We start from the raw sequence: 25,000 nt of genomic DNA, 5'->3' as shown, positions 1-25,000 counted from the left end.
TATTAAGATGTCGGAATGCTGTTCTGAGGTTTGCTAGGCGCCCATATGCTGCAGCAGTTATTTGGTTGATGTGCGCTTCAGGAGATGTGCCTGGTGTTATACTCACCCCAAGATCTTTTTCCTTGAGTGAGGTTTGTAGTCTCTGCCCCCCTAGACTGTACTCCGTCTGCGGTCTTCTTTGCCCTTCCCCAATCTTCATGACTTTGCACTTGGTGGGATTGAACTCCAGGAGCCAATTGCTGGACCAGGTCTGCAGCCTGTCCAGATCCCTTTGTAGTTCTGCCTGGTCTTCGATCGAGTGAATTCTTCTCATCAACTTCACGTCATCTGCAAACAGGGACACCTCAGAGTCTATTCCTTCCGTCATGTCGTTCACAAATACCAGAAACAGCACTGGTCCTAGGACTGACCCCTGTGGGACCCCGCTGGTCACAGGTGCCCACTCTGACACCTCGCCACGTACCATGACTCGCTGCTGTCTTCCTGACAAGTATTCCCTGATCCATTGTAGTGCCTTCCCTGTTATCCCTGCTTGGTCCTCCAGTTTTTGCACCAATCTCTTGTGTGGAACTGTGTCAAACGCCTTCTTGCAGTCCAAGAATATGCAATCCACCCACCCCTCTCTCTCTTGTCTTACTGCTGTCACCATGTCATAGAACTCCAGTAGGTTTGTGACACAGGATTTCCCGTCCCTGAAACCATGTTGGCTGCTGTTGATGAGATCATTCCTTTCTAGGTGTTCCACCACTCTTCTCCTGATAATCTTCTCCATGATTTTGCATACTATACATGTCAGTGACACTGGTCTGTAGTTTAATGCTTCATGTCTGTCTCCTTTTTTAAAGATTGGGACTACATTTGCTGTCTTCCATGCCTCAGGCAATCTCCCTGTTTCGATAGATGTATTGAATATTGTTGTTAGGGGTACACATAGCGCCTCTGCTCCCTCTCTCAATACCCGTGGGGAGATGTTATCTGGCCCCATTGCCTTTGAGGTATCTAGCTCACTCAGAAGCCTCTTCACTTCTTCCTCGGTTGTGTGCACTGTGTCTAGCACATGGTGGTGTGCCCCACCTCTCCGTCTTTCTGGAGCCCCTTCTGTCTCCTCTGTGAACACTTCTTTGAATCTCTTGTTGAGTTCCTCACATACTTCACGGTCATTTGTTGTTGTCTCTCCTCCTTCCTTCCTTAGCCTGATTACCTGGTCCTTGACTGTTGTTTTCCTCCTGATGTGGCTGTACAACAGTTTCGGGTCAGATTAGGCTTTCGCTGCTATGTCATTTTCATATTGTCTTTGGGCCTCCCTTCTTATCTGTGCATATTCGTTTCTGGCTCTACAACTGCTCTCCTTATTCTCCTGGGTCCTTTGCCTTCTATATTTCTTCCATTCCCTAGCACACTTGGTTTTTGCCTCCCTGCACCTTTGGGTAAACCATGGGCTCATCCTGGCTTTTTCATTATTCCTGTTACCCTTGGGTACAAACCTCTCCTCAGCCTCCTTGCATTTTGTTGCTACATATTCCATCATCTCATTAACTGGCTTCCCTGCCAGTTCTCTGTCCCACTGAACCCCGTTCAGGAAGTTCCTCATTCCTGTGTAGTCCCTTTCTTGTAGTTTGGCTTCATTCATCCTGGCCTTCCTGCTTCTCCCTCCACTTGTAGCTCTACTGTGTATTCGAAGCTTAAAACCACATGGTCACTGGCCCCAAGGGGTCTTTCATATGTGATGTCCTCGATATCTGCACTACTCAAGGTGAATACTAAGTCCAGCCTTTCTGGTTCATTCTCTCCTCTCTCTCTTGTAGTGTCCCTTACGTGTTGGTACATGAAGTTTTCCAGTACCACCTGTGTGTGTCTGTGTGTGTATGTGTGTCTGTGTGTGAGTGTGTGACTGTGTGTGAGTGTGTAGTGTGTACTCACCTAATTGTGGTTGCAGGGGTCGATTCGTGTGTGTGTGTTCATATATGTACATGAGTGTGCGTACTCGTGTGTGTCTGTGAGATTGTCTATTTGTGTCTATAGGAAGTGAGCGTCTACCTAGTCTACCTGTAGTCTACCCGGACTCGATTTCTGGTATTACCGCTCCCGCGGCCCGGTCCCAGACCAGGCTTCCGGGTCGATGGCCTGATCGACCAGGGTGTTGAAGCCAGCCGCATGCACCACAGGCAGACTAATCAGGGGTGTCTCTTGGCCTGGTGGGTAACACTCGCCTCATACTCTGAATGTCCGTATCCGATCCCCCGGAAGGGTGAAAACACTGGGCATATTTCCTCACACCTGTTGACCCGTTTGCCTTTCAAGTAAGTAGGTACCAGGGTGTTAGTCGACTGGTGTGGGTCGCATCCTGGGGGACAAGATTGAAGGACCACAATGGAAAAAAGACGGACAGTTCTCGATGACGCGCTGACTTTCTTGGGTTATCCTTGGTTACTAACCCTCCGGGGTTAAAAATCCGAAAAAATCTTATCTTATCTTTCTTTGGGTTATCCTAAGTAATTCTTGGACTTCGTATGATAATTGTATTTACGTGTACCTAAGCCTAAACTTACTGACCTGAGGAACTTATCAAGTTTGGTCATGTAGACAACCAGAGACTTGTTGGCAGTTCCTCTTATGCATGAAGGGCGTTGATAAGTCTTGGTTCCCTTACACTTATTGATTTCTCCTGGCGCAGTCATCGCTCCCCTGCTCTTGTTTGGAGGTGTCTTGCTAAGTAAGACTCTTGCTTTTATGTGTAATGTTTACAGTAGTTTCGGAGTATCGCAGTTCAGAACCTTCCATATATAAATTAGGATACAATAAGATCACAGTAAAGAGGTGATACCTGGAGGTTACCTGGAGGTTATTCCGGGGATCAACGCCCCCGCGGCCCGGTCCACGACCAGGCCTCCCGATGGATCAGGGCCTGATCAACTAGGCTGTTACTGCTGGCCGCACGCAGTCCGACGTACGAGCCACAGCCCGGCTGATCCGGCACCGACTTTAGGTATCTGTCCAGCTCTCTCTTGAAGGCAGCCAGGGGTTTATTGGCAATTCCCCTAATGCTTGATGGGAGGCTGTTGAACAGTTTTGGGCCCCGGACACTTATGGTGTTTTCTCTTAGTGTACCAATGGCGCCCCTACTTTTTATTGGCGGCATTTTGCATCGCCTGCCCAGTCTTTTACTTTCGTAGGGAGTGATTTCTGTGTGCAGATTTGGGACCATTCCTTCCAAGATTTTTCAAGTGTAGATTATGATATATCTCTCCCTCCTGCGTTCCAACGAGTACAAGTCAAGTGCTTCCAAGCGTTCCCAGTAGTTAAGGTGCTTGACAGAACTTATACGTGCAGTAAAGGATCTCTGTACACTCTCTAGATCTGCGATTTCACCTGCTTTGTATGGAGATGTTAATGTACAGCAGTATTCCAGCCTAGAGAGAACAAAGATTTGAAAAGGATCATCATGGGCTTGGCATCTCTCGTGGCACTGTTGTGATCCTTGAAAGTGAGATCCTCAGACATTACTACTCCCAGGTCCCTTACATTATTTTTCCGTTCTATTGTATGGCCGGAGTCAGTAGTATACTCTGTTCTAGTTATTATCTCCTCCAGTTTTCCATAACGGAGTAGTTGATAGTAGGTGATATCACAATATACAGAACAATCCAGGTGAAAAGAATAGTGAAGTTCCGAGAGCTTTCCTGATTTCTGGCCGGTTCCTTGATAATGTGAGAAATCACGAAATCACTTGGAAGTTCACTATTTTTTTCACAGTGGTTTGTATAAATTATGATGTATCTTTCTCGTTTACAATCCAGGGAGTAGAATTAGTAAGTTTGCTTAGGTTCAGATACACATAAATACAGTTACGTATATACATAGCAGCGTGTGTGCAGATGGCCTAGGATAACTCAAGAAAAAGTCAGTGACTTATTTCCACTGTGATTTCCAACATCCCCAGTAGTGTATTTGCCTGACTGATTCACTTACATAGTGCTTGTAAGTTACATAGTGCTTGTAAGTTACATAGTGCTTGTAAGTAGGTGGCCATAATGTGGAAATTCGTTGTTAGAGGAAGAGAGCAGGATGGGGAAGAGGACCCTCAGTCAGGAGAGGACATGAAAGAGGATGGAAAGGAGAGGAGAGTAGGCGGAAGAGAAGGGAGGGCAGGAGGGAATAGGGGCGGGGAGAGGTGTGGGGTGAGATTATAGGGGCGGGGAGAGGTGTGGGGTTGGGTTATAATATAGGGGCAGGGATAGGATTGGGGTGGGGTGAGAGTGAAGGGGAGAGGAGCTGGTGGAAAGCCAGGAGGGGGAACTAGAGGTGGGGAAAAATGGAGGTTGAAGGAGGAGGGGTGGAGAGAGAAGGGGTAGGGAGAGGAGGGGTGGAAAGAGGAGGGGTAGAGAGAGGAGGGGTGGAGAGAGAAGGGGTAGGGAGAGGAGGGGTGGAAAGAGGAGGGGTAGAGAGAGGAGGGGTGGAAAGAAGAGGGGTAGGGAGAGGAGGGGTGGATAGAGGAGGGGTTGAGAGAGGAGGGGTGGAGAGAGGAGGGGTTGGGAGAGGAGGGGTGGAGAAAGGAGGGGTTGGGAGAGGAGGGGTGGAGAGAGGAGGGGTTGGGAGAGGAGGGGTGGAGAGGAAGGGTTGGGAGAGGAGGGGTGGAGAGAGGAGGGGTTGGGAGATTAAGGGTGGAGAGAGGAGTGGAGAGAGGAGGGGTTGGGAGAGGAGGGGTTGGGAGAGGACGGGTGGAGAGAGGAGGGGTTGGGAGAGGAGGGGTGGAGAGAGGAGAGGTGGAGAGAGGAGGGGTTGGGAGAGGAGGGATGGAGAGAGGAGGGGTTGCGAGTGGTGGGGTTGGGAGAGGAGGGGTAGAGAGAGGAGGGATAGAGAGAGAAGGGGTGGAGAGAGGAGGGGTGGAGAGAGGAGGGGTGGAGAGAGGAGGGGTGGAGAGAGGAGGGGGGGGGAGTGGAGGGGTGGAGAGAGGAGGGGTGGAGAGAGAAGGTGTAGGGAGAGGATGGGTGGAGAGAGGAGGGGTAGAGAGAGGAGGGGTAGAGAGAGGAGGGTTGGAGAGAGGAGGGGTGGAGAGAGGAGGTGTAGGGAGAGGAGGGGTGGAGAGAAGACGGGTGGAGAGAGGAGGGGTTGGGAGAGGAGGGGTGGAGAGAGGAGGGGTGGAGAGAGGAGGGGTGGAGAGAGGAGGTGTAGGGAGAGGAGGGGTGGAGAGAAGAGGGGTGGAGAGAAGAGGGGTGGAGAGAGGAGGGGTGGAGATAAGAGGGGTGGAGAGAGGAGGGGTGGAGAGAGGAGGGGTGGAGAGAGGAGGGGTAGGGAGAAGAGGGGTGGAGAGAGGAGGGGTTACCTGGAGGTTACCTGGAGGTTATTCCGGGGATCAACACCCCCGCGGCCCGGTCCATGACCAGGCCTCCCGATGGATCAGGGCCTGATCAACTAGGCTGTTACTGCTGGCCGCACGCAGTCCGACGTACGAGCCACAGCCCGGCTGATCCGGCACTGACTTTAGGTATCTGTCCAGCTCTCTCTTGAAGGCAGCCAGGGGTTTATTGGCAATTCCCCTAATGCTTGATGGGAGGCTGTTGAACAGTCTTGGGCCCCGGACACTTATGGTGTTTTCTCTTAGTGTACCAATGGCGCCCCTACTTTTTATTGGCGGCATTTTGCATCGCCTGCCCAGTCTTTTACTTTCGTAGGGAGTGATTTCTGTGTGCAGATTTGGGACCATTCCTTCCAAGATTTTCCAAGTGTAGATTATGATATATCTCTCCCTCCTGCGTTCCAACGAGTACAAGTCAAGTGCTTCCAAGCGTTCCCAGTAGTTAAGGTGCTTGACAGAACTTATACGTGCAGTAAAGGATCTCTAGATCTGCGATTTCACCTGCTTTGTATGGAGATGTTAATGTACAGCAGTATTCCAGCCTACCTGGAGGTTATTCCGGGGATCAACGCCCCCGCGGCCCGGTCCATGACCAGGCCTCCCGATGGATCAGGGCCTGATCAACTTTAATCCTTCCCTTGATCAGGCAGCCTAGAGAGAACAAGTGATTTGAAAAGGATTTGAAAAGGAGGTATGGGGTATGGGGAGGACTGGTAGGGAGAGGCAACCTTACCTACCTGGAGGGTGTTCCGGGGGTCAACGCCCCCGCGTCCCAGTCCTTGACCAGGCCTCGCTGTAGATCAGGGCCTGATCAACCAGGCTGTTACTGTTGGCCGCACGTCAACCAACATATGAACCACAACCCGGCTGATCGGTCTCAGACTTTAGGTATCTGTCCAGCTCTCTCTGTCAGGCAGCCAGGGGTCTACTGGTAATCCCGCTTATGAATGCTGGGAGGCTGCTGAACAGTCTTGGACCACACACACTTATGTTATCTCTCAATATACTCATAGTTAATATAAATGTTCATCTCAGTGTTGCTGGACCGGACATACAATAATTGTAGCCCATACAGTCTATCGCATCTCTTCACTAAATTATAATGAACTATTATATTATAATGGTCACAGACCGGGCCGCGGGGGCGTTGACCCCCGGAACTCTCTCCAGGTAAACTCCAGGTACTACACTATACTATTCTATACGTATATATACATTATCTACCCATGTATATATAAATTTTCTACCCATTTATATACATCATCTACCCATGTATATACATTACACATGTATCTACATTATCTACCAATATATATTTTTTTTTCTACCCATGTATATACATTATCTGTATGCTCACGGGAATATAGCATTATCATTAAAATGAAGGGAAGAGGGTAGAGGACTGTTTTTGGGAAGAGAAGTTAGGGGGGAGATTGAGAATAGGTAGGGGAGAAAGGGAAGAAGTGGGAGATGAGAAGAGGAGGTAGAAGAGACGTGGAGGGCGCCGCTTGAGTTTCACACACACTCTTCGTAAACATACTGGCTGACACAGATTTATGGCAGGTATGACTGAGCGATGAGCCAGAGAAGGGGAGTGGACCCAGAGGAAGGAAGAGGAGCGAGAGGGAGGAGACAAGAGAGAGGGAGGCAGAGGAACAGAAGGGAGAAAAGGGAAGGAATAAGGGAGAGAGAGAGAGAGAGAGAGAGAGAGGTGGGTATGGAAGAACAGTGTTTGGATTTATATCTGCATAAATAACACAAGCACAAAGTTATACAACTTCGTACATGAATGAGCAACCTACATGTGCATCAGTTAGGTATCTTAGTCATCAAAACGTTTTGCCTCTGCTTTAGAGACCTATCAAGGCTAAGGAAGTGACCAGCTTCCATCAAGGCTGAGGAACTGACCACCTTCTATCAAGACTGAGGAACTGACTATCTTCTATCAGGACTAAGGAACTGATCACCTATTTACATCTCCATTCTTACTGCCTCCATTGTTATAACCGCCTGTACTCGACTGAAGAAGCCTGCTTCACATTAGAAATGTCTCGCATACGTCTTACTCAACTTGTCAGTGTTCTATGTCATTATTATATACAAGGTCCAACTACCCCGTTATGGAAAACTGGAGGAGATGATAACTAGAACAGAGTATACTACAGACTCTGGTCATACAGTAGAGCGGAAAAATAATGTAAGGGACCTGGGAGTAGTAATGTCTGAGGATCTCACATTCAAGGATCACAACAGTACCACGATCGCACGTGCAAATAAAATGATAGGATGGATAAAGAGAACGTTCAAAACGAGAGATGCCAAGCCAATGATGATCCTTTTCAAATCACTTGTTCTCTCTAGGCTGGAATACTGCTGTACATTAACATCTCCATTCAAAGCAGGTGAAATCGCAGATCTAGAGAGTGTACAGAGATCCTTTACTGCACGTATAAGTTCTGTCAAGCACCTTAACTACTGGGAACGCTTGGAAGCACTTGACTTGTACTCGTTGGAACGCAGGAGGGAGAGATATATCATAATCTACACTTGGAAAATCCTGGAAGGAATGGTCCCAAATCTGCACACAGAAATCACTCCCTACGAAAGTAAAAGACTGGACAGGCGATGCAAAATGCCCCCAATAAAAAGTAGGGGCGTCATTGGTACACTAAAGGAAAACACCATAAGTGTCCGGGGCCCAAGACTGTTCAACAGCCTCCCATCAAGCATTAGGGGAATTGCCAATAAACCCCTGGCTGCCTTCAAGAGAGAGCTGGACAGGTACCTAAAGTCAGTGCCGGATCAGCCGGGCTGTGGCTCGTACGTTGGACTGCGTGCGGCCAGCAGTAACAACCTAGTTGATCAGGCCCTGATCCATCGGGAGGCCTGGTCATGGACCGGGCCGCGGGGGCGTTGATCCCCGGAATAACCTCCAGGTAACCTCCAGGTAACCTCCAGGTAAGGTTTCACTCTGAATTATGCGGTGCAGTTCTGGTCTTTGTATAACAGAAAGGAATAGGCTTTTGGGGGAACATATAGAGAGAAATTTGACCAACTTAATCCAGTGATTAAGATATCATTCGTGTTAATATAGTGTAATGAGCATAAAGTCTCTTGAGAGACGTACAGTGAGGGGAGATATGATTTGAGGTATACAAGTAGAAGACATGTATAGAGGATATATAAGCAGGGTACTAAAGATAAATAAGAGCTCGGAGCAGTGAACTCGGGTGGCATCAGTACAAAGTTAGCAGGAATTTAGGAAAGCTTTCGTTTAGCAATGGAGTTGCAGGTGAATGGAAAAAAGAATAGTGAGACACATTTGCAGAGAGGAATTTAATTGAGACGTTTCACCTGTTGACAAACTTCTTCAGTCAGTGACCGAAGAATTTTCTGCCCATGGGCGAAACGCTTCAGTCAAGTTCCTCCCCGCAGCTGTTTCTCCCTCCATTTGTTGACTCTGCGCCGTTAATCTTCACCAGTGGAAAAAAAAATACCAAGTAACGTCGCTGAAGGTGGTATACCTTGCTTATTTATGCCCAAAATGCAGTCTTTGTCACCCACTCAGCTACTCTCGTCCCAGTCCTGTTAAGCAAATATCTGACACCGGACAGCGTCTCCTGACGCAGGACAGTGTTTGTAGATTGTCGAGAGTGACGCTCAGGTTAATATGGTGACCTGAAGGATACCTGAAGCATGTTTTCAGGGGTCAGCGCCCCCTGGTCTCAGACCAGGCCTGCTGGTGACTGAAGATCTGATCCAACCAGGCTCCTGATATATACACCAAGAAGTGTGTGTGTGTGTGTGTGTGTGTGTATAATACACCAAGCGTGTATATTTCAGGGTATATGCACCAAGAAATGTGTATCTCTCAGTGTATATATACAGACTTTTCTGTTGATCCCTAGTTTTAGATATTAAAGTATCCTCGGCTGGTGTTGAACAGGTGACTCGCAGCCTTAACGACCCTCGTGTAGTAGATACTCTCTGAATCTAATAACCTGACTTTATCTTATCTTAAGGGACGTTCAACCCTCACTTATCTAATTACTATAAATTCATGTGTGTATTGTGGGAAATTTTGCCAACATATTCTCCAGTCTCCCAACGAGGCTTTAATAACCAGCTATGCAATAAATAATTAAAAATCGTAAAATGTAAAGTCTGAGCAAGGACCAGGGGGCACGAGCTTAGCAAATATAAATACCAACAACATCTCATTAGGGGTTCTAATTTATTATCACTTCAGGAAGGCTTGAATAACATTTAATTGAATATCCAAAATTGTCGGAGGATACTACATCAGATCACTGCCTTAGGGAGCGATATTAAGTGACATAGATTACATATATTTTTAAGCCTGTGGCCGGCGGGGGTCTAGAGACGCGGCCAGGAAGCCATCATTATCATTTCAAAAGGCAGCGGAGTAGGAGGGTAATCTCAGAGATCCACCCAAAATTCAAGCGTATCAGCACTTATGGAGCCTACACCCCAACCATTAAACAAAATAACCTGACGCCTGAGGAACAAAGACTAGTGGAATCCCTTCCAGTGTTGCAGAAAGTTTAGTCTGTGATTTGTGAAAGTCTTGTTAAGTCGACCAGCTCGAGGCTGTGGCCACCTTTGGATAAGTCAACAACCTACATTGTAATTATGGCGGGTGTAGGGGAAGGTGTCTTTATCTCAGATAGGTATGATTTCCGATGTCATTTTCTTTGCCCTGTTATTTATATCTGTTAGCCTGACATACTAAGAATGAACTATTATAAACCACGGAACAGGTAGGGTTTAAAACCCATGACGAGTAAGTCCTAAAACTCCAGGCGGCCTGGAATTTTAAAACTCACTTGCCATGGATCAAACCCCACCCGTTTCGTGGTTTGTTTGATATCGTGATATTACGATTTCGTGAGTTTTAGGTATTATTTTTGCCTTCAGAAGAACGATTTATCATTTAATATATAGAGATGTACCGAATAGGTAAAGCTGATCAATTAACAAGAACTCATTTAAAATTAAGTCCTTTTTAAAAAATTCTCTTATACGTTTAAAGGTATATTTTTTTTCATTTATGTAGTGAAAAAAAATTTGTTTTGCACCAAAAGTGCCTTAGAAAACTTACCTAACCTTATTATAACAAGCGCAATTTAATTTAGCCTAATCCAATTAAATATATTTTAGATAAGTTTACAAAAAAATAAATAATAAACAAACACAATAAAATATATTTTTTTCGTTAGGTTCAGGATGATTTTTGCTAAATTATTGCATACACAAATTTTCGCTTGCCTTATTCGGCAAGAAGAACGTTGCTATTTAAGCGAAAATAGCAAATTTTACCTATTCGGCACATTATATATATATATATATATATATATATATATATATATATATATATATATATATATGCAAGGAATTCGCGAGAGCAGGCGAAATATACAAAAACACTGATCTCTGGCTGAAGGAGACTCGAACCTACGAACCTTGGGACAAGGTACGCAGTTGTAAACCTTCTCCCTGAAAGCTGGCTGCCTTGGATCAAAGTCTAGCGCAAGCTGGACTCCAAGGTATTGGTCCAGTGTGGTGAGTGGTATAGCACTGCGTACCTTGTTCCAAGGTTCGTAGGTTCGAGTCTCCTTCAGCCATATATATATATATATATATATATATATATATATATATATATATATATATATATATATATATATATATATATATATATGTCGTGCCGAATATGTAAAACTGGTCAATTAGCAAGAACTCATTTAAAATTAAGTCCTTTCTAAAATTTTCTCTTGTACGTTTAAAGATATATTTTTTTCATTAATGTTAATGTAAAAAAAAATTAATTTTGCACCAAAAGAATCTTAGAAAACTTACCTAACCTTATTATAACAAGAACAGTTTATTTTAGCCTAACCCAACTAAATATATTTTAGATTTGCTTACAGTAATTTAATACTAAGCAAACACAGTGAAATATATTTTTTTCGTAAGGTTCAGAATGACTTGGGCGAAATTACTGCATACACAAATTTTCACTTGTCCTATATGGCAAGATGAGCGTTGTTATTTAAGCCAAGATAGCAAGTTCTGCCTATTTGGCACGACATATATATATATATATATATATATATATATATATATATATATATATATATATATATATATATATATATATATATATATATATATATATATATATATATATATATATATATATATATATATATATATATATATATATATATATATATATATATAGTATTACATAGCTGAAGTGTGAGTTTATCTATGGATGGTATCCACCAGGGCCAAGTATGAGGTTAGCCAACCATGAAGTGCCTTAAGTACGCAGTCTGCACACATCAAGTTAAGTCTGTGTCTTTTTCTTGCATCAATGACGCTGTTCCTGTTGGCCTTTCGTTCATTTTTATCCCGATAAAGGAGAAATAAGCGTTGCGCCAGAAATCTGCGAAGGCCGTGTTTATCACCTGAGATTATTGTCGAAAACGGTAAAAAATCTTATAGGCGGAGAATAGCACCATGTGCCACTCTTTGTCTTTTTAACCTCTGTTAGAGGTGATTAAGGTCCCTGGACCGAAACGTATTTTAATAAATATATCCTAGTGGTTGCTTATGTGCCTTTTTATACCAATTTGTCGGTATCCATTACCAAGGTTTTTACCAATGGTGGAAATCCTCGTAAGAATGGACGAGTGGTGCGACCTTGGTCCCAGGACCCACACCTTGCCAATGAACATATTGCAAGTGGTTTTATTTTGTGTGTATCCACTCTTAGTTTTAAAGCCCATGGACTATATGTGGGTCATTAAGGCTGCACTCTCCCTGTACACTAACATCGAGAATACTTTAATGCCGGAAACTAGGCTTAAAGTAAACTTTGGGTATGTACACTGATAGATATACACACACACTTGTCGGTATACATACATTGAGAGATATACATCCCTTGGTGTGTGATATACATATGTCGTGCAGAATAGGTAAAACTTGCGATTTTGGCTTAAATAGCAACACTTTTTGCCGAGTAAGGCAAGCGAAAATTTGCGTATGCAATAATTTCGCAAAAATCATTCAGAACCCAACGAAAAAATATATTTCATTATGTTTCTTTGTTGGTACAAAATTATTAATTTTTAGATTAACAAATGAAAAAAAAATCTTTATACGTATAAGAAAATTTGGCTTGGACTTCCAGCAGGCATGCGTGAGCGTGTTTGATAGGAGTGAATGGAGACAAATGGTTTTTAATACTTGACGTGCTGTTGGAGTGTGAGCAAAGTAACATTTATGAAGGGGTTCAGGGAAACCGGCAGGCCGGACTTGAGTCCTGGAGATGGGAAGTACAGTGCCTGCACTCTGAAGGAGGGGTGTTAATGTTGCAGTTTAAAAACTGTAGTGTAAAGCACCCTTCTGGCAAGACAGTGATGGAGTGAATGATGGTGAAAGTTTTTCTTTTTCGGGCCACCCTGCCTTGGTGGGAATCGGCCAGTGTGATAATAAATAAATAAATAAAAATATATATATATATATATATATATATATATATATATATATATATATATATATATATATATATATATATATATATATATATATATATATATATATATATATATATATATATATATATATATATATATATATATATATATATATATATATATATATATATATATATATATATATATATATATATATATATATATATATATATATATATATATATATATATATATATATATATATATATATATATATATATATATATATATATATATATATATATATATAATGTCGTGCCGAATAGGCAGAACTTGCGATCTTGGCTTAAATAGCAACGCTCATCTTGCCATATAGGACAAGTGATAATTTGTGTATGCAATAATTTCGCCAAAATCATTCTGAACCTAACGAAAAAATATATATTTGATTGTGTTTGTTAGTACTAAATTATTGTAAACATATTTAAAACGTATTTAGTTGGGTTAGGCTAAAATTAATTGTTCTTGTTATAATAAGGTTAGGTAAGTTTTCTAAGATTCTTTTGGTGCAAAATTAAAAGTTTTTACATTAACATTAACGAAAAAAATATATCTTTAAACGTATAAGAGAAAATTTTAGAAAGGACTTAATTTTAAGTGAGTTCTTGCTAACTGACCAGTTTTACATATTCGGCACGACATATATATATATATACATACATACATACATACATACATACATAGAGACCTCACAGTGTATATACAGATACCTCAGAGTGTATATAGACTAAGATGCATCTCGCAGTGTATATACACACTTCACGGTATATACTATACACACACCTTACTGGGTATATACATCATGTGTATGTGGAGGAGTTCCCGCCCGCGTGTATGAAGTAGGTCAGTGGTAGTGACAAACTGTTTCCAGCCAAAATTTCACGTTATGTCTGTCCCCTTTAAAGTGAGAGTTGTTGCCCATCTGGAACCGATGTGTCCCAGACAGAAGTTTACTTCCTCGTCTGAATCTGTTATTTTATTATACAGTGATACTATGAGACTGCCACAATGGCGCTTGTTTAAAATTATATATATATATATATATATATATATATATATATATATATATATATATATATATATATATATATATATATATATATATATATGTGTGTGTGTGTGTGTGTGAAAAAAGTGTCATTAAGCGGAAATCCGAGAATTAAAAATTCGGATATTTTTTTAGTGCCCCGCTAAATGTCCATAACATTATATTGTAGGGTAAGTTAGTTTATTTAGGCACAGGTACACATAAGTACAATTGTCATACGTAGTGTAAATTACCAGAATAACCCAAAAAGTCAGACAAACTGGCCACTCCCATTAGAGTGGCCAGTATTTTCAGTTTAAAAGGTAAGAATTGATTCTGTGGTCTGTCAGGGGATAGTATTAGCCTGCTTATTTTTACGAAGAGGCAGCTTACCCGGAACAGTATTGAAGGTGATGTATTCAAATGATAAACTACTATTTATTCAGGCCTACTCTACAACCGAGGGAGCTTTCGGTTGGCGCCGGTAGATGGTAGCACCAACCACTGATGCCAGATGAAGGTCATCCTAGACCCTTGTTTTGTTCTGCCATGTGCCCTAGGAGTAACACTTTCCTTTTATATATCCCTGGGATGAGTAAGTGTAAAAGACTCATCTATACTGGATATAAAGATATGAGCCAGCTGGCTTAGATTGCCGGAAAGAAATATTATGGGGCGACATTTGGCAAGGTTGGTATGTTCGTGCGTCGGCGAACGTTCTAGGAACAGTTGGTGCGATACGTTGCTTGAGGGTGGGTGTACGTGGCTTGCTAGCCTTCATGCCTCTATCCTCGATGTTTGATTTGTAGTGAGAGTGCGAAGTCTAGTATTGTTAGGGGGGGGATAAGTGTCATTATGGTATGTGTGAGAAGGCACAGGTGCATGTATGATGATAGATAAATAATAACAGCCAGTGTTTTAAAGTAGTACTACTATCATCTTGAAACAGACGTGTCTAGCGGGCCTATTTAACACAGGAGACGCCCCTCTCACCCAAGTGCCTTAAATCTCTCACCCACGCACGCCTATTGTTGAGCCTGCGGTGCCAGTAGCTTTGTTGTAGGCCTGTGAGAGCACAGACCAAGGCTCTATGTTGACGACGATGGTGGCTGGGCCAGGACCGACCTATTACATGGACGGGACCTCTCACGCCCACGCCGTTGACATGATGCACCAGCAGCAGCTTGTGTCTGGTGGGGGCGGCGGGGTGCCTCCACGGGCCACACAGCCATCACAGCAGCCACAGCAGACCACCAACGGGGCCAGCAGCAGCAACAGCAGTAGCCCCTCAGCTAACGGCACTCAGAGCAACAGCAGTGCAAACAGTGTGGACGGGGGCGGACACCAACAGCAGCAACACCACCACCATCACCAGCAGTACACGCCCCCACCCATGGCCCAGGGGCCGCCACCCCCATATTGCCACCCAGAATACTACACCGGGGAGGCGTATTACCCTGGGCCTCCCCCTGAGTACTGCCATCACCCTCACCCACCATCCCCACACTTGTGTGCCGTCCATGGGGTCGCTGCACCAGGTGGGTACTTTTCCTACTACATAACACTATGCCTACACTTTTGACAGTGTTGTTAATAAATACTTGTTAAACTCTGAGGTGTCAGTCTACCATTAAATCGGGTTAACTTTGAGGTAAGTATGCCATACAAATGTCAGCCTTCTGGTCATATTACCGTTAACATATGGTAAGCAGTATGGACCCACTGCCATAATGTCAGGCAGTGGGACCACTGTTAAGATCATAAGCACAGTGGAGCACAGCAGTAGACCTACTGGTTTATGCTAGGCACGTCCAACTCTCCCAACCACACCCACTCGTCTACCTGTCAAACCCATTTTTAAAGCTACCCAAGGCTCGGGCTTCAATAACTTGCTGGGGAGGCTGTTCCACTTATCTACAATTAGTGTCAAAGTCAAACCAATATTTTTTTTCTTATATATTTCTAAATCTTAAATTTACCTCACCACAATTTGGCTTTATACCTTTGATTTTTTGAGTTTCGAGAGTTTTTCTACTCCCGGAACCCGGAATTGGGCCAGGCTCGTCTGTGGCGTGCCTGGTCAACCAGGTTGTTAGGAAAGGACACATGTAACTAATGTGACGTATTGTTGCAATGTTTTGCTCTCCAGTCGCTCCTGGAGAGCGAAACGTTGCTAGTGAAATATCACATAGTTGCATCTGTGTCCTTTTACCGAACATTTCGTCGGTAATTCTACCATTATTGCTATTCAGGCTGTTGCTCTTCGGTGCCCACTGGCCCAGATATCCATGACAGCCTGTTGGATCTGGCCCTTTATAGAGATGAATTTCCGGTTTTCTCCTAAGATTTCCACAATTGTCCCTGCAGTAATTTTGTTACCTTCTGATAACATGTTGAATAGTCTGGGGCCACAGATGTTGATAAAGTGATCTCTTATTGTGCCCACGGCGCCCCTACTCACTGGGTTTATTTTACACTTCCACATCTTTCACTCCAGTATGTTATGGCTGTGCAGATTTACTAGACCTTCACGTACTTTCCTGGTATATATTATCATGCATCTCTCCTCTGCTTCATTGAATACATATTTAAGATTTTGAGGTGTGTTTTAATGGCTCTTTGGGCCGTAAATGATTTCTGTATCTGGTCCAGCTCTATATTACCCTGTTCCCTGAACGGGGTCATCAACACTGAACAACTCTAAACGAGAAAGCACAAGTGATTTGAATAGTGTAACCATTGACACTAATTCCATTTTGAAATATCTCAATACCCACTCTGCCATTTTACTGGCTGTCGTGACGTTTGCCTTAGTGTGTTCTTTGGAAGAAAGGTCAGTCGACATAATTGCTCCCAGATCTTTCGCGTGTTGCTTTCGTGCTATTTGATGATCTTTCTGGGTTTGGTAAAGTAATATTTTTGAGTTCTTTATTCTTAACATATAAGCAGCTGGAACTTTTTTTTTTTTTTTTTTTTTACCATTGAACGTCATGTTTAAGATGTGTGGTGCCACCACCGACTTGCTAGGCTGTGTGGTGCCACCACCGACTTGCTAGGCTGTGTGGTGCCACCACCGACTTGCTAGGCTGTGTGGTGCCACCACCGACTTGCTAGGCTGTGTGGTGCCACCACCGACTTGCTAGGCTGTGTGGTGCCACCACCGACTTGCTAGGCTGTGTGGTGCCACCACCGACTTGCTAGGCTGTGTGGTGCCACCACCGATTTGCTAGGCTGTGGTGCCACCACCGACTTGCTAGGCTGTGTGGTGCCACCACCGACTTGCTAGGCTTGCTAGGCTGTGTGGTGCCACCACCGGCTTGCTAGGCTGTGTGGTCCCCACCACCGGCTTGCTAGGCTGTGTGGTCCCCACCACCGGCTTGCTAGGCTGTGTGGTCCCCACCACCGTCGTGGTAGGGTGTGTGGTCCCCACCACCGTCGTGCTAGGGTGTGTGGTCCCCACCACCGTCGTGCTAGGGTGTGTGGTCCCCACCACCGTCGTGCTAGGGTGTGTGGTCCCCACCACCGTCGTGCTAGGGTGTGTGGTCCCCACCACCGTCGTGCTAGGGTGTGTGGTCCCCACCACCGTCGTGCTAGGGTGTGTGGTCCCCACCACCGTCGTGCTAGGGTGTGTGGTCCCCACCACCGTCGTGCTAGGGTGTGTGGTCCCCACCACCGTCGTGCTAGGGTGTGTGGTCCCCACCACCGTCGTGCTAGGCTGTGTGGTCCCCACCACCGTCGTGCTAGGCTGTGTGGTCCCCACCACCGTCGTGCTAGGCTGTGTGGTCCCCACCACCGACGTGCTAGGCTGTGTGGTCCCCACCACCGTCGTGCTAGGCTGTGTGGTCCCCACCACCGTCGTGCTAGGCTGTGTGGTCCCCACCACCGTCGTGCTAGGCTGTGTGGTCCCCACCACCGTCGTGCTAGGCTGTGTGGTCCCCACCACCGTCGTGCTAGGCTGTGTGGTCCCCACCACCGTCGTGCTAGGCTGTGTGGTCCCCACCACCGTCGTGCTAGGCTGTGTGGTCCCCACCACCGTCGTGCTAGGCTGTGTGGTCCCCACCACCGACGTGCTAGGCTGTGGTCCCACCACCGTCACACGTTTGACTGTGTGGTCCCCATCAATCTTGTTTAGTATGTGTTGTAGTTTAGCTAAACTGACCGCCATGTTGATTAATGTACACAATGCACGTAAAGGGGGCCGACATATATTGTCAGATTTATTGTTCGCTGGTATGAAATATTAAAGACGAGTTACACACACGGAGTTAGAGGAGGATGTTGAGGTTTTGCAGTCACGTGCCTAGTCTACCTCAGCCATATTGAACGTCACTTCGAACTTGCATTGACAAGCTATACTATAATAATAATAGAATGAGGGAGAACAAGAGTAGGTTAGTTGGCCCATTTTAGGCAAGTATAACTCATACCCACTCGTATACTCGTTCCACTCATTCACGACTCCCTTGATGCTACCTGGGAGTGTTTCACTCATCCACGACTCTCCCCTCAAGGGAGGTTCCTTGACGCTGGTGAGGGGCTCTTGATCTAGGGAATTGGATCTGTGCTCCAGTTCCCTCCACAGGCGCTGTATAATCCTCCTGGTTTAGCGCTTCCCCATGATTATGATGAGAATAATAATTATCCACGACTCGCTTGGCGAAACCTGGGTTTGTCATCCACACCTCTTGTCAAACTAGTACTTCCCGATATTCTTTCTAAATCTAAATTTGTCCTAGTTTAATAGATTGCTGCGAGTCCCGTTGTGATGAAATATTTTCAACACGCTATTTATATCGCCTTCATTAATTCCAGTTTTCCATGTGTACACTGTACATTTCAGTACTTCGGAGGTAAATAAGAAGTCAGTGGCAAGTATCTGAGGCTGATAGAAGTCAGTGGCAAGTATCTGAGGCTGATAGAAGTCAGTGGCAAGTATCTGAGGCTGATAGAAGTCAGTGGCAAGTATCTGAGGCTGGTAGAAGTCAGCAAGTATCTGATAGAAGTCAGTGGCAAGTATCTGAGGCTGGTAGAAGTCAGTGGCAAGTATCTGAGGCTGGTAGAAGTCAGTGGCAAGTATCTGAGGCTGGTAGAAGTCAGTGGCAAGTATCTGAGGCTGGTAGAAGTCAGTGGCAAGTATCTGAGGCTGATAGAAGTCAGTGGCAAGTATCTGAGGCTGATAGAAGTCAGTGGCAAGTATCTGAGGCTGATAGAAGTCAGTGGCAAGTATCTGAGGCTGATAGAAGTCAGTGGCAAGTATCTGAGGCTGATAGAAGTCAGTGGCAAGTATCTGAGGCTGATAGAAGGAAACTTGTAGTTCAAAAGTCGACTTTTTATTTATTATGAAGTGTCACTCAATAAATCCTTTTGTAGGTGAAATGTCGTACATGATAACAGGCCGTCTCCACAAAGTACCCGGAGATGGACCACAACTCAAGACCCACCGATATATAATTATCCATCCGTTTGTTGTAGTTATTATTAAATTTATGGTGGCGCTAGACCCATAGGAGTGAAAGCTTGGGGAATGGGAGGTAAGCGGTTTTGATCCGAGGAAAGGGAGGGTAACTCCAAATATTTGGATCAAGAGCCTTTTTGACCCCTTCCATCAGGGTATAGATATAAAAAAAAAGGTGACATACCTAGACCAGTGTATAATTTCCAGGCAATGTCCCGGTGTGATTGGATCTGCCTTTCCATGGATCAAATATAATTGCATCCCATTTCCCAGTCGCTCCATGGTCCCTACTGGTTTAGCACTTTCCCATAAATATACAGGAGGGCCTTGTACCCCCCTCAGGGAGGTTCCTTGACGCTGGTGAGGGGCTCTTGATCTAAGGAATTGTATCTGTGCTCCGGTTCCCTGAATTGAGCCTGAATACCTTCCATCTCCCCCCCCCCCTTCCAGGCGCTGTAATATTACGGGTTTAGCGCTCCCCCATTATTATAATACAGGAGGGCCCCGCTTATACAGCAGGTGAGCTGCTGTGAAGTGAAACACTTTTTTTACTTTCAAATGAATATAAAAGTCTGATAAAATTTACACTATCATATATTAAGCGAGCAATAAAGCTGGACCTAAAAATGCATATACAACGCATACATTATTTACCTTAAAATGTTTTCATCCTTAGCTTAGTGACTATATTTATTGTGGGATATCTGAATAAATGAAAAATGAGTATAATTGAAAACTGCTTCATTAGCATAACGCTGTAAAGCGAAGCGCTGTAACGCGGGGAACTCCTGTACGTTGGACTGCGGGCGGTGGGCACTAACAGCCCTTCCAGCATGGTCTGGGACCAGGCTGCAAGGGCGGTGACCTCCTTTGAACTGTTAATGTTGGCAGAGATCCTTCGTGTACTTTCTCCAAAATTCTCTGTAAACCTGTAGTTACATTTGACCTTGGTTTAGCGCTTCTTTTTTTATTATTATAATACATTTGACCTTTCACCTTGTAGCTCGCTACATCCGCACAACAGTCGTCATTGTAGAGGCTTGGAAAGTTAGATCTCTCGTGTGTGTACCTGGTTGTAAGTACTGCTCACACCCGGTATATGTTCCTGACAAGTAACTTGTGACATTCTGGTTTAGCCTACACCTGGGTTCCCGTTTGGCCTACACCTGGGTTCCCGTTTGGCCTACACCTGGGTTCCCGTTTGGCCTACACCTGGGTTCCCGTTTGGCCTACACCTGGGTTCCCGTTTGGCCTACACCTGGTTTCCCGTTTGGCCTACACCTGGGTTCCCGTTTGGCCTATACTTTGGTCCCCATTATGTCTACTCAGAAAATGTCACATTAACAGTTATGTCTGTTATCAGTTAATGAGTTTTAATAACAAGTTTACACGTTGTAATGGAAAAATTATATAGATGTAGTCGTTACCAAAGTTAATTAGTTATTGTGACATTAACTAACCTAGCCTAGCCGAGACATTAAAATTATCAGTATCCAAATAAAGTACCAAATGGGATGTCACACACCTACAAAGCTAATTTGTTTGAGTTTAGGCTATTATACTTCAAGGGCATACCGTAATATATGAATACACAATAAAATAATGCTACTGGATTTGAGTACAATGCCCTCAGCTTCCGTCAACGAAATAAGATGACTGTGCACAAATAACCCGCACATAGGGTTATTTGTGTACAGATTTGTCAGGAAACAGGACAAGTGGTTTCCTGACGCGGGTCTTAGTCAAATGATGATCATCATATGACCGAGGCCTTCCGCTGGCTTACCGGTCCACCCCTTTGAAAATTATGGGTATGATAGTAACCACTTAATAATCTGCACATATAGAGAGAAAAGCTTATGATGACGTTTCGGACGTTGCGGGTTATTGTGTATTTCAGTCACGATATTGTGCCTTTTTGTTGTTTTGGAAGATGACGGTAACTTCTGCATAGATCTTTTGAACGTTAGTTTCTTCTTGACGGAACTTGGAGAGTCACTGTGTTCACGTTGCAATACATACCAGGATATTAACCGGCTTGATGGTGTGGCATGTTAGAAGGGACCCCACTGGTCTGGAACGATGTTCCAGACTGGAGCTGAACTCTTCTCCAGGCTGAGGGACTGACCACCTCAAATATTTCTTTTTCCAAGGTTGATGGACTTGTTACGTAATCTCATTTCTCCTGCTTCCTTCGTATTTGAAGAAGCCTAGTGTGAGGCGAAACGTTTCGTCAATAAAGATACCCAGCTGTTTCATACAGATGGTGCATCTGACTGAAGTAGGTACAGTTTGTAGTGCTTAATTTATTTCTTTATTAGAAGCCACATATCCGAAGTGTAAGTACGCCATCCTGTTAGTTTATGGGCCGCGGATCGATCCCTCGTCCATCACTGTATTCACTGTTAACGAATAGTTTCGCCTGCGTCGCAGGCTTCAGCGTTCGAATACAGAGACGAATTGCAAGTGTGTACATCACCCTGGTAGTGTAGGTGAGTGTACATCAACTATGTAGTATAGGAGAGTGGACCCCCTCCAGGTAGTGTAGGAGAGTGTACATCACCCAGGAAGTGTAGGAGAGTGTACATCACCCAGGAAGTGTAGGAGAGTGTACATCACCCAGGAAGTGTAGGAGAGTGTACATCACCCAGGAAGTGTAGGAGAGTGTACATCACCCAGGAAGTGTAGGAGAGTGTACATCACCCAGGAAGTGTAGGAGAGTGTACATCACCCAGGAAGTGTAGGAGAGTGTACATCACCCAGGAAGTGTAGGAGAGTGTACATCACCCAGGAAGTGTAGGAGAGTGTACATCACCCAGGAAGTGTAGGAGAGTGTACATCACCCAGGAAGTGTAGGAGAGTGTACATCACCCAGGAAGTGTAGGAGAGTGTACATCACCCAGGAAGTGTAGGAGAGTGTACATCACCCAGGAAGTGTAGGAGAGTGTACATCACCCAGGAAGTGTAGGAGAGTGTACATCACCCAGGAAGTGTAGGAGAGTGTACATCACCCAGGAAGTGTAGGAGAGTGTACATCACCCAGGAAGTGTAGGAGAGTGTACATCACCCAGGAAGTGTAGGAGAGTGTACATCACCCAGGAAGTGTAGGAGAGTGTACATCACCCAGGAAGTGTAGGAGAGTGTACATCACCCAGGAAGTGTAGGAGAGTGTACATCACCCAGGAAGTGTAGGAGAGTGTACATCACCCAGGAAGTGTAGGAGAGTGTACATCACCCAGGAAGTGTAGGAGAGTGTACATCACCCAGGAAGTGTAGGAGAGTGTACATCACCCAGGAAGTGTAGGAGAGTGTACATCACCCAGGAAGTGTAGGAGAGTGTACATCACCCAGGAAGTGTAGGAGAGTGTACATCACCCAGGAAGTGTAGGAGAGTGTACATCACCCAGGAAGTGTAGGAGAGTGTACATCACCCAGGAAGTGTAGGAGAGTGTACATCACCCAGGAAGTGTAGGAGAGTGTACATCACCCAGGAAGTGTAGGAGAGTGTGCAGTCCAGGTGACAGTAAACGACGTAGAGAGAGCTAGAGGCACCCAATCCCTCAGCTTCGGTGCAAGATAGTCTTGTGTTTTTCAGGTTTATCTTGTTTTAAATTTCCTGGTTTTAAATAACGCTAAGGATAACTTCTAAATCTTGTTGAGACAGCCTTCAGTCGACCGCTGTATCGACACTCAGGCTCAGAGCTTAGTGATAACACTAGGAACATTGATCAGACAAATTCCCCAAGAGTCAGAAATGGGAGGTAATCAGGTTTGATCAGAAAGAGAGGAGAGGGTAGCTCTAGTTTCCTGAATCAAGAGATCAATATTAAGGGCTTGGGGTCAAATAGAAAAATAGGTTTGTGTATAGAAATCCTGTTACCAGAAGAGCCAAAAAAAATTATTATAGTAATACAACTTGTAATTAAAATTGCCTTAATATGCCGGAATTTTTTTGTTGTGCAGTAAATACCTAATACTGTATATGAAGGGTATACAGTACCGACAAGATGGAGAATTTAGACACATGTGCAACATCTGGGTATCTTTGAAGACGTTTTGCCCCTCGAGGGAGGTTCCTTGACGCTGGTGGGGGCTCTTGATCTAGGGAATTAAGATCTGTGTTCTAGTTCCCTGAAGCCTGATTACCTTCCATCCCCCCCCCACAGGCGCTGTGTAATCCTACGGGTTTAGCGCTTCAGTATGATTGTAATAATTGTAAACGTTTCGCCATCTAGTGGCTTTATCAATACAATACAAGGACATAATGTGAAGACTGTAGAACGCTATACAAAAGATGAGGTAATCTGTCCCTCATCTTTGGCTGAGCGACTATTACCTCATCTTTTGTATGCACATGTAGTTATAGTTTTCACATTATGGTCATATTTTGTATTGATAGTCACTGGTTGACCTAACATCTACAGTGAAAATACCCAGATGTTGCCCATGTCTTAGTTATCCATGTAACACTGTAGCGAGAGATCGGCAACGGATTTTAATTTAAATAAATGGGGAGGGGGGTAGTGTGACAGTGCTAGATCCGACAAACTTTGAAAAACAAGTTGAGGAACTCTGGGGCTCACGAAACAAAAAGGAAAAAAAATTACTTCAGACAAGCTGGACTACTTTCTGCTGCAAGTGCCAGATCAGCTAGGCTGTGATGGTTGTGGCGGGCCTACTGGCCACCAGCACAAGCAGCCTGGTTGACCGTACGATCAATATGGAAGCCTGGCCTCAGGCTGGGCTGTAGGGGGGAGAGTGGGTGTAAAGAGCCAGGTTACAGGTGTCACAGACCTAACCTTGCACCACCACAACCCTTCTAGCCCTGTCCCCCCCCCCACCTCTCCATCCTCCCTCTCTTCCCTCTCGGATGATGGGTCACCTTAACTCAGTGAAGTTTGAGTGGTTTGTGCCTCGGGGAAGGAGCTCTTCTTTGGGAGGGGCGCCATTCTTCCCACAGGGTGCCAGAATCCAGCGTCCTTTTTGCTTGTAAATTACGGTGATATTTTCCCTCACGTTTGAATATTCTGAAACTGATGACACAACGAATTGTGAATATGTACATCAGAAATGCTAGAAAATATTTGAATAGTATTACCTGTTGATTATGATTATTTTAATAAAAGTGAAGTAATAACGACGGTACAAGTTGATAATGAAAGTACGTGTTTGATGTTGTTAGAAAGGGAATAACCAGACTGGTCTAGTTCTTTATAAAGAAAGTAAACTGTTATCCACAGTCGCCTGTAGCGACCACTGATATTTACAGTCGCTTGTAGCGACCACTGATATCCACGGTCACTTGTAGCCATCACTGATATCCACGGTCACTTGTAGTCATCACTGATATCCACGGTCACTTGTAGTCATCACTGATATCCACGGTCACTTGTAGTCATCACTGATATCCACGGTCACTTGTAGTCATCACTGATATCCACGGTCACTTGTAGTCATCACTGATATCCACGGTCACTTGTAGTCATCACTGATATCCACGGTCACTTGTAGTCATCACTGATATCCACGGTCACTTGTAGTCATCACTGATATCCACGGTCACTTGTAGTCATCACTGATATCCACGGTCACTT

The 25,000-nt window shown here is 44.6% G+C and overlaps 1 protein-coding gene across 4 annotated transcripts in view; it reads left to right on the top strand.

Moving 5' to 3' along the window:
* The window catches only part of LOC128697549 (fibronectin type-III domain-containing protein 3a), a 662,917-nt gene that overhangs the window by 242,917 nt on the left and 395,000 nt on the right, over positions 1–25,000 (top strand). Inside the window, exon 1 of one of the 4 annotated variants that reach the window (XM_053789316.2) lies at positions 14,668–15,489. The exons of the other annotated variants lie outside the window; for them this stretch is intronic. Within the exon in view, the coding sequence (XP_053645291.1) occupies positions 15,042–15,489 (448 nt within the window). The 5' untranslated portion in view covers positions 14,668–15,041. Of the gene's footprint in view, positions 1–14,667; positions 15,490–25,000 lie in introns of those variants that run through there. 4 annotated transcript variants of the gene reach the window in all.

This window comes from Cherax quadricarinatus, chromosome 44 (genome assembly GCF_038502225.1).
Source record: "Cherax quadricarinatus isolate ZL_2023a chromosome 44, ASM3850222v1, whole genome shotgun sequence".
Lineage (NCBI taxonomy): Eukaryota > Metazoa > Arthropoda > Malacostraca > Decapoda > Parastacidae > Cherax > Cherax quadricarinatus.
The sequence above is the reverse complement of the archived record's forward strand: the minus strand, read 5'-3'. Positions and strand labels throughout refer to the sequence as shown.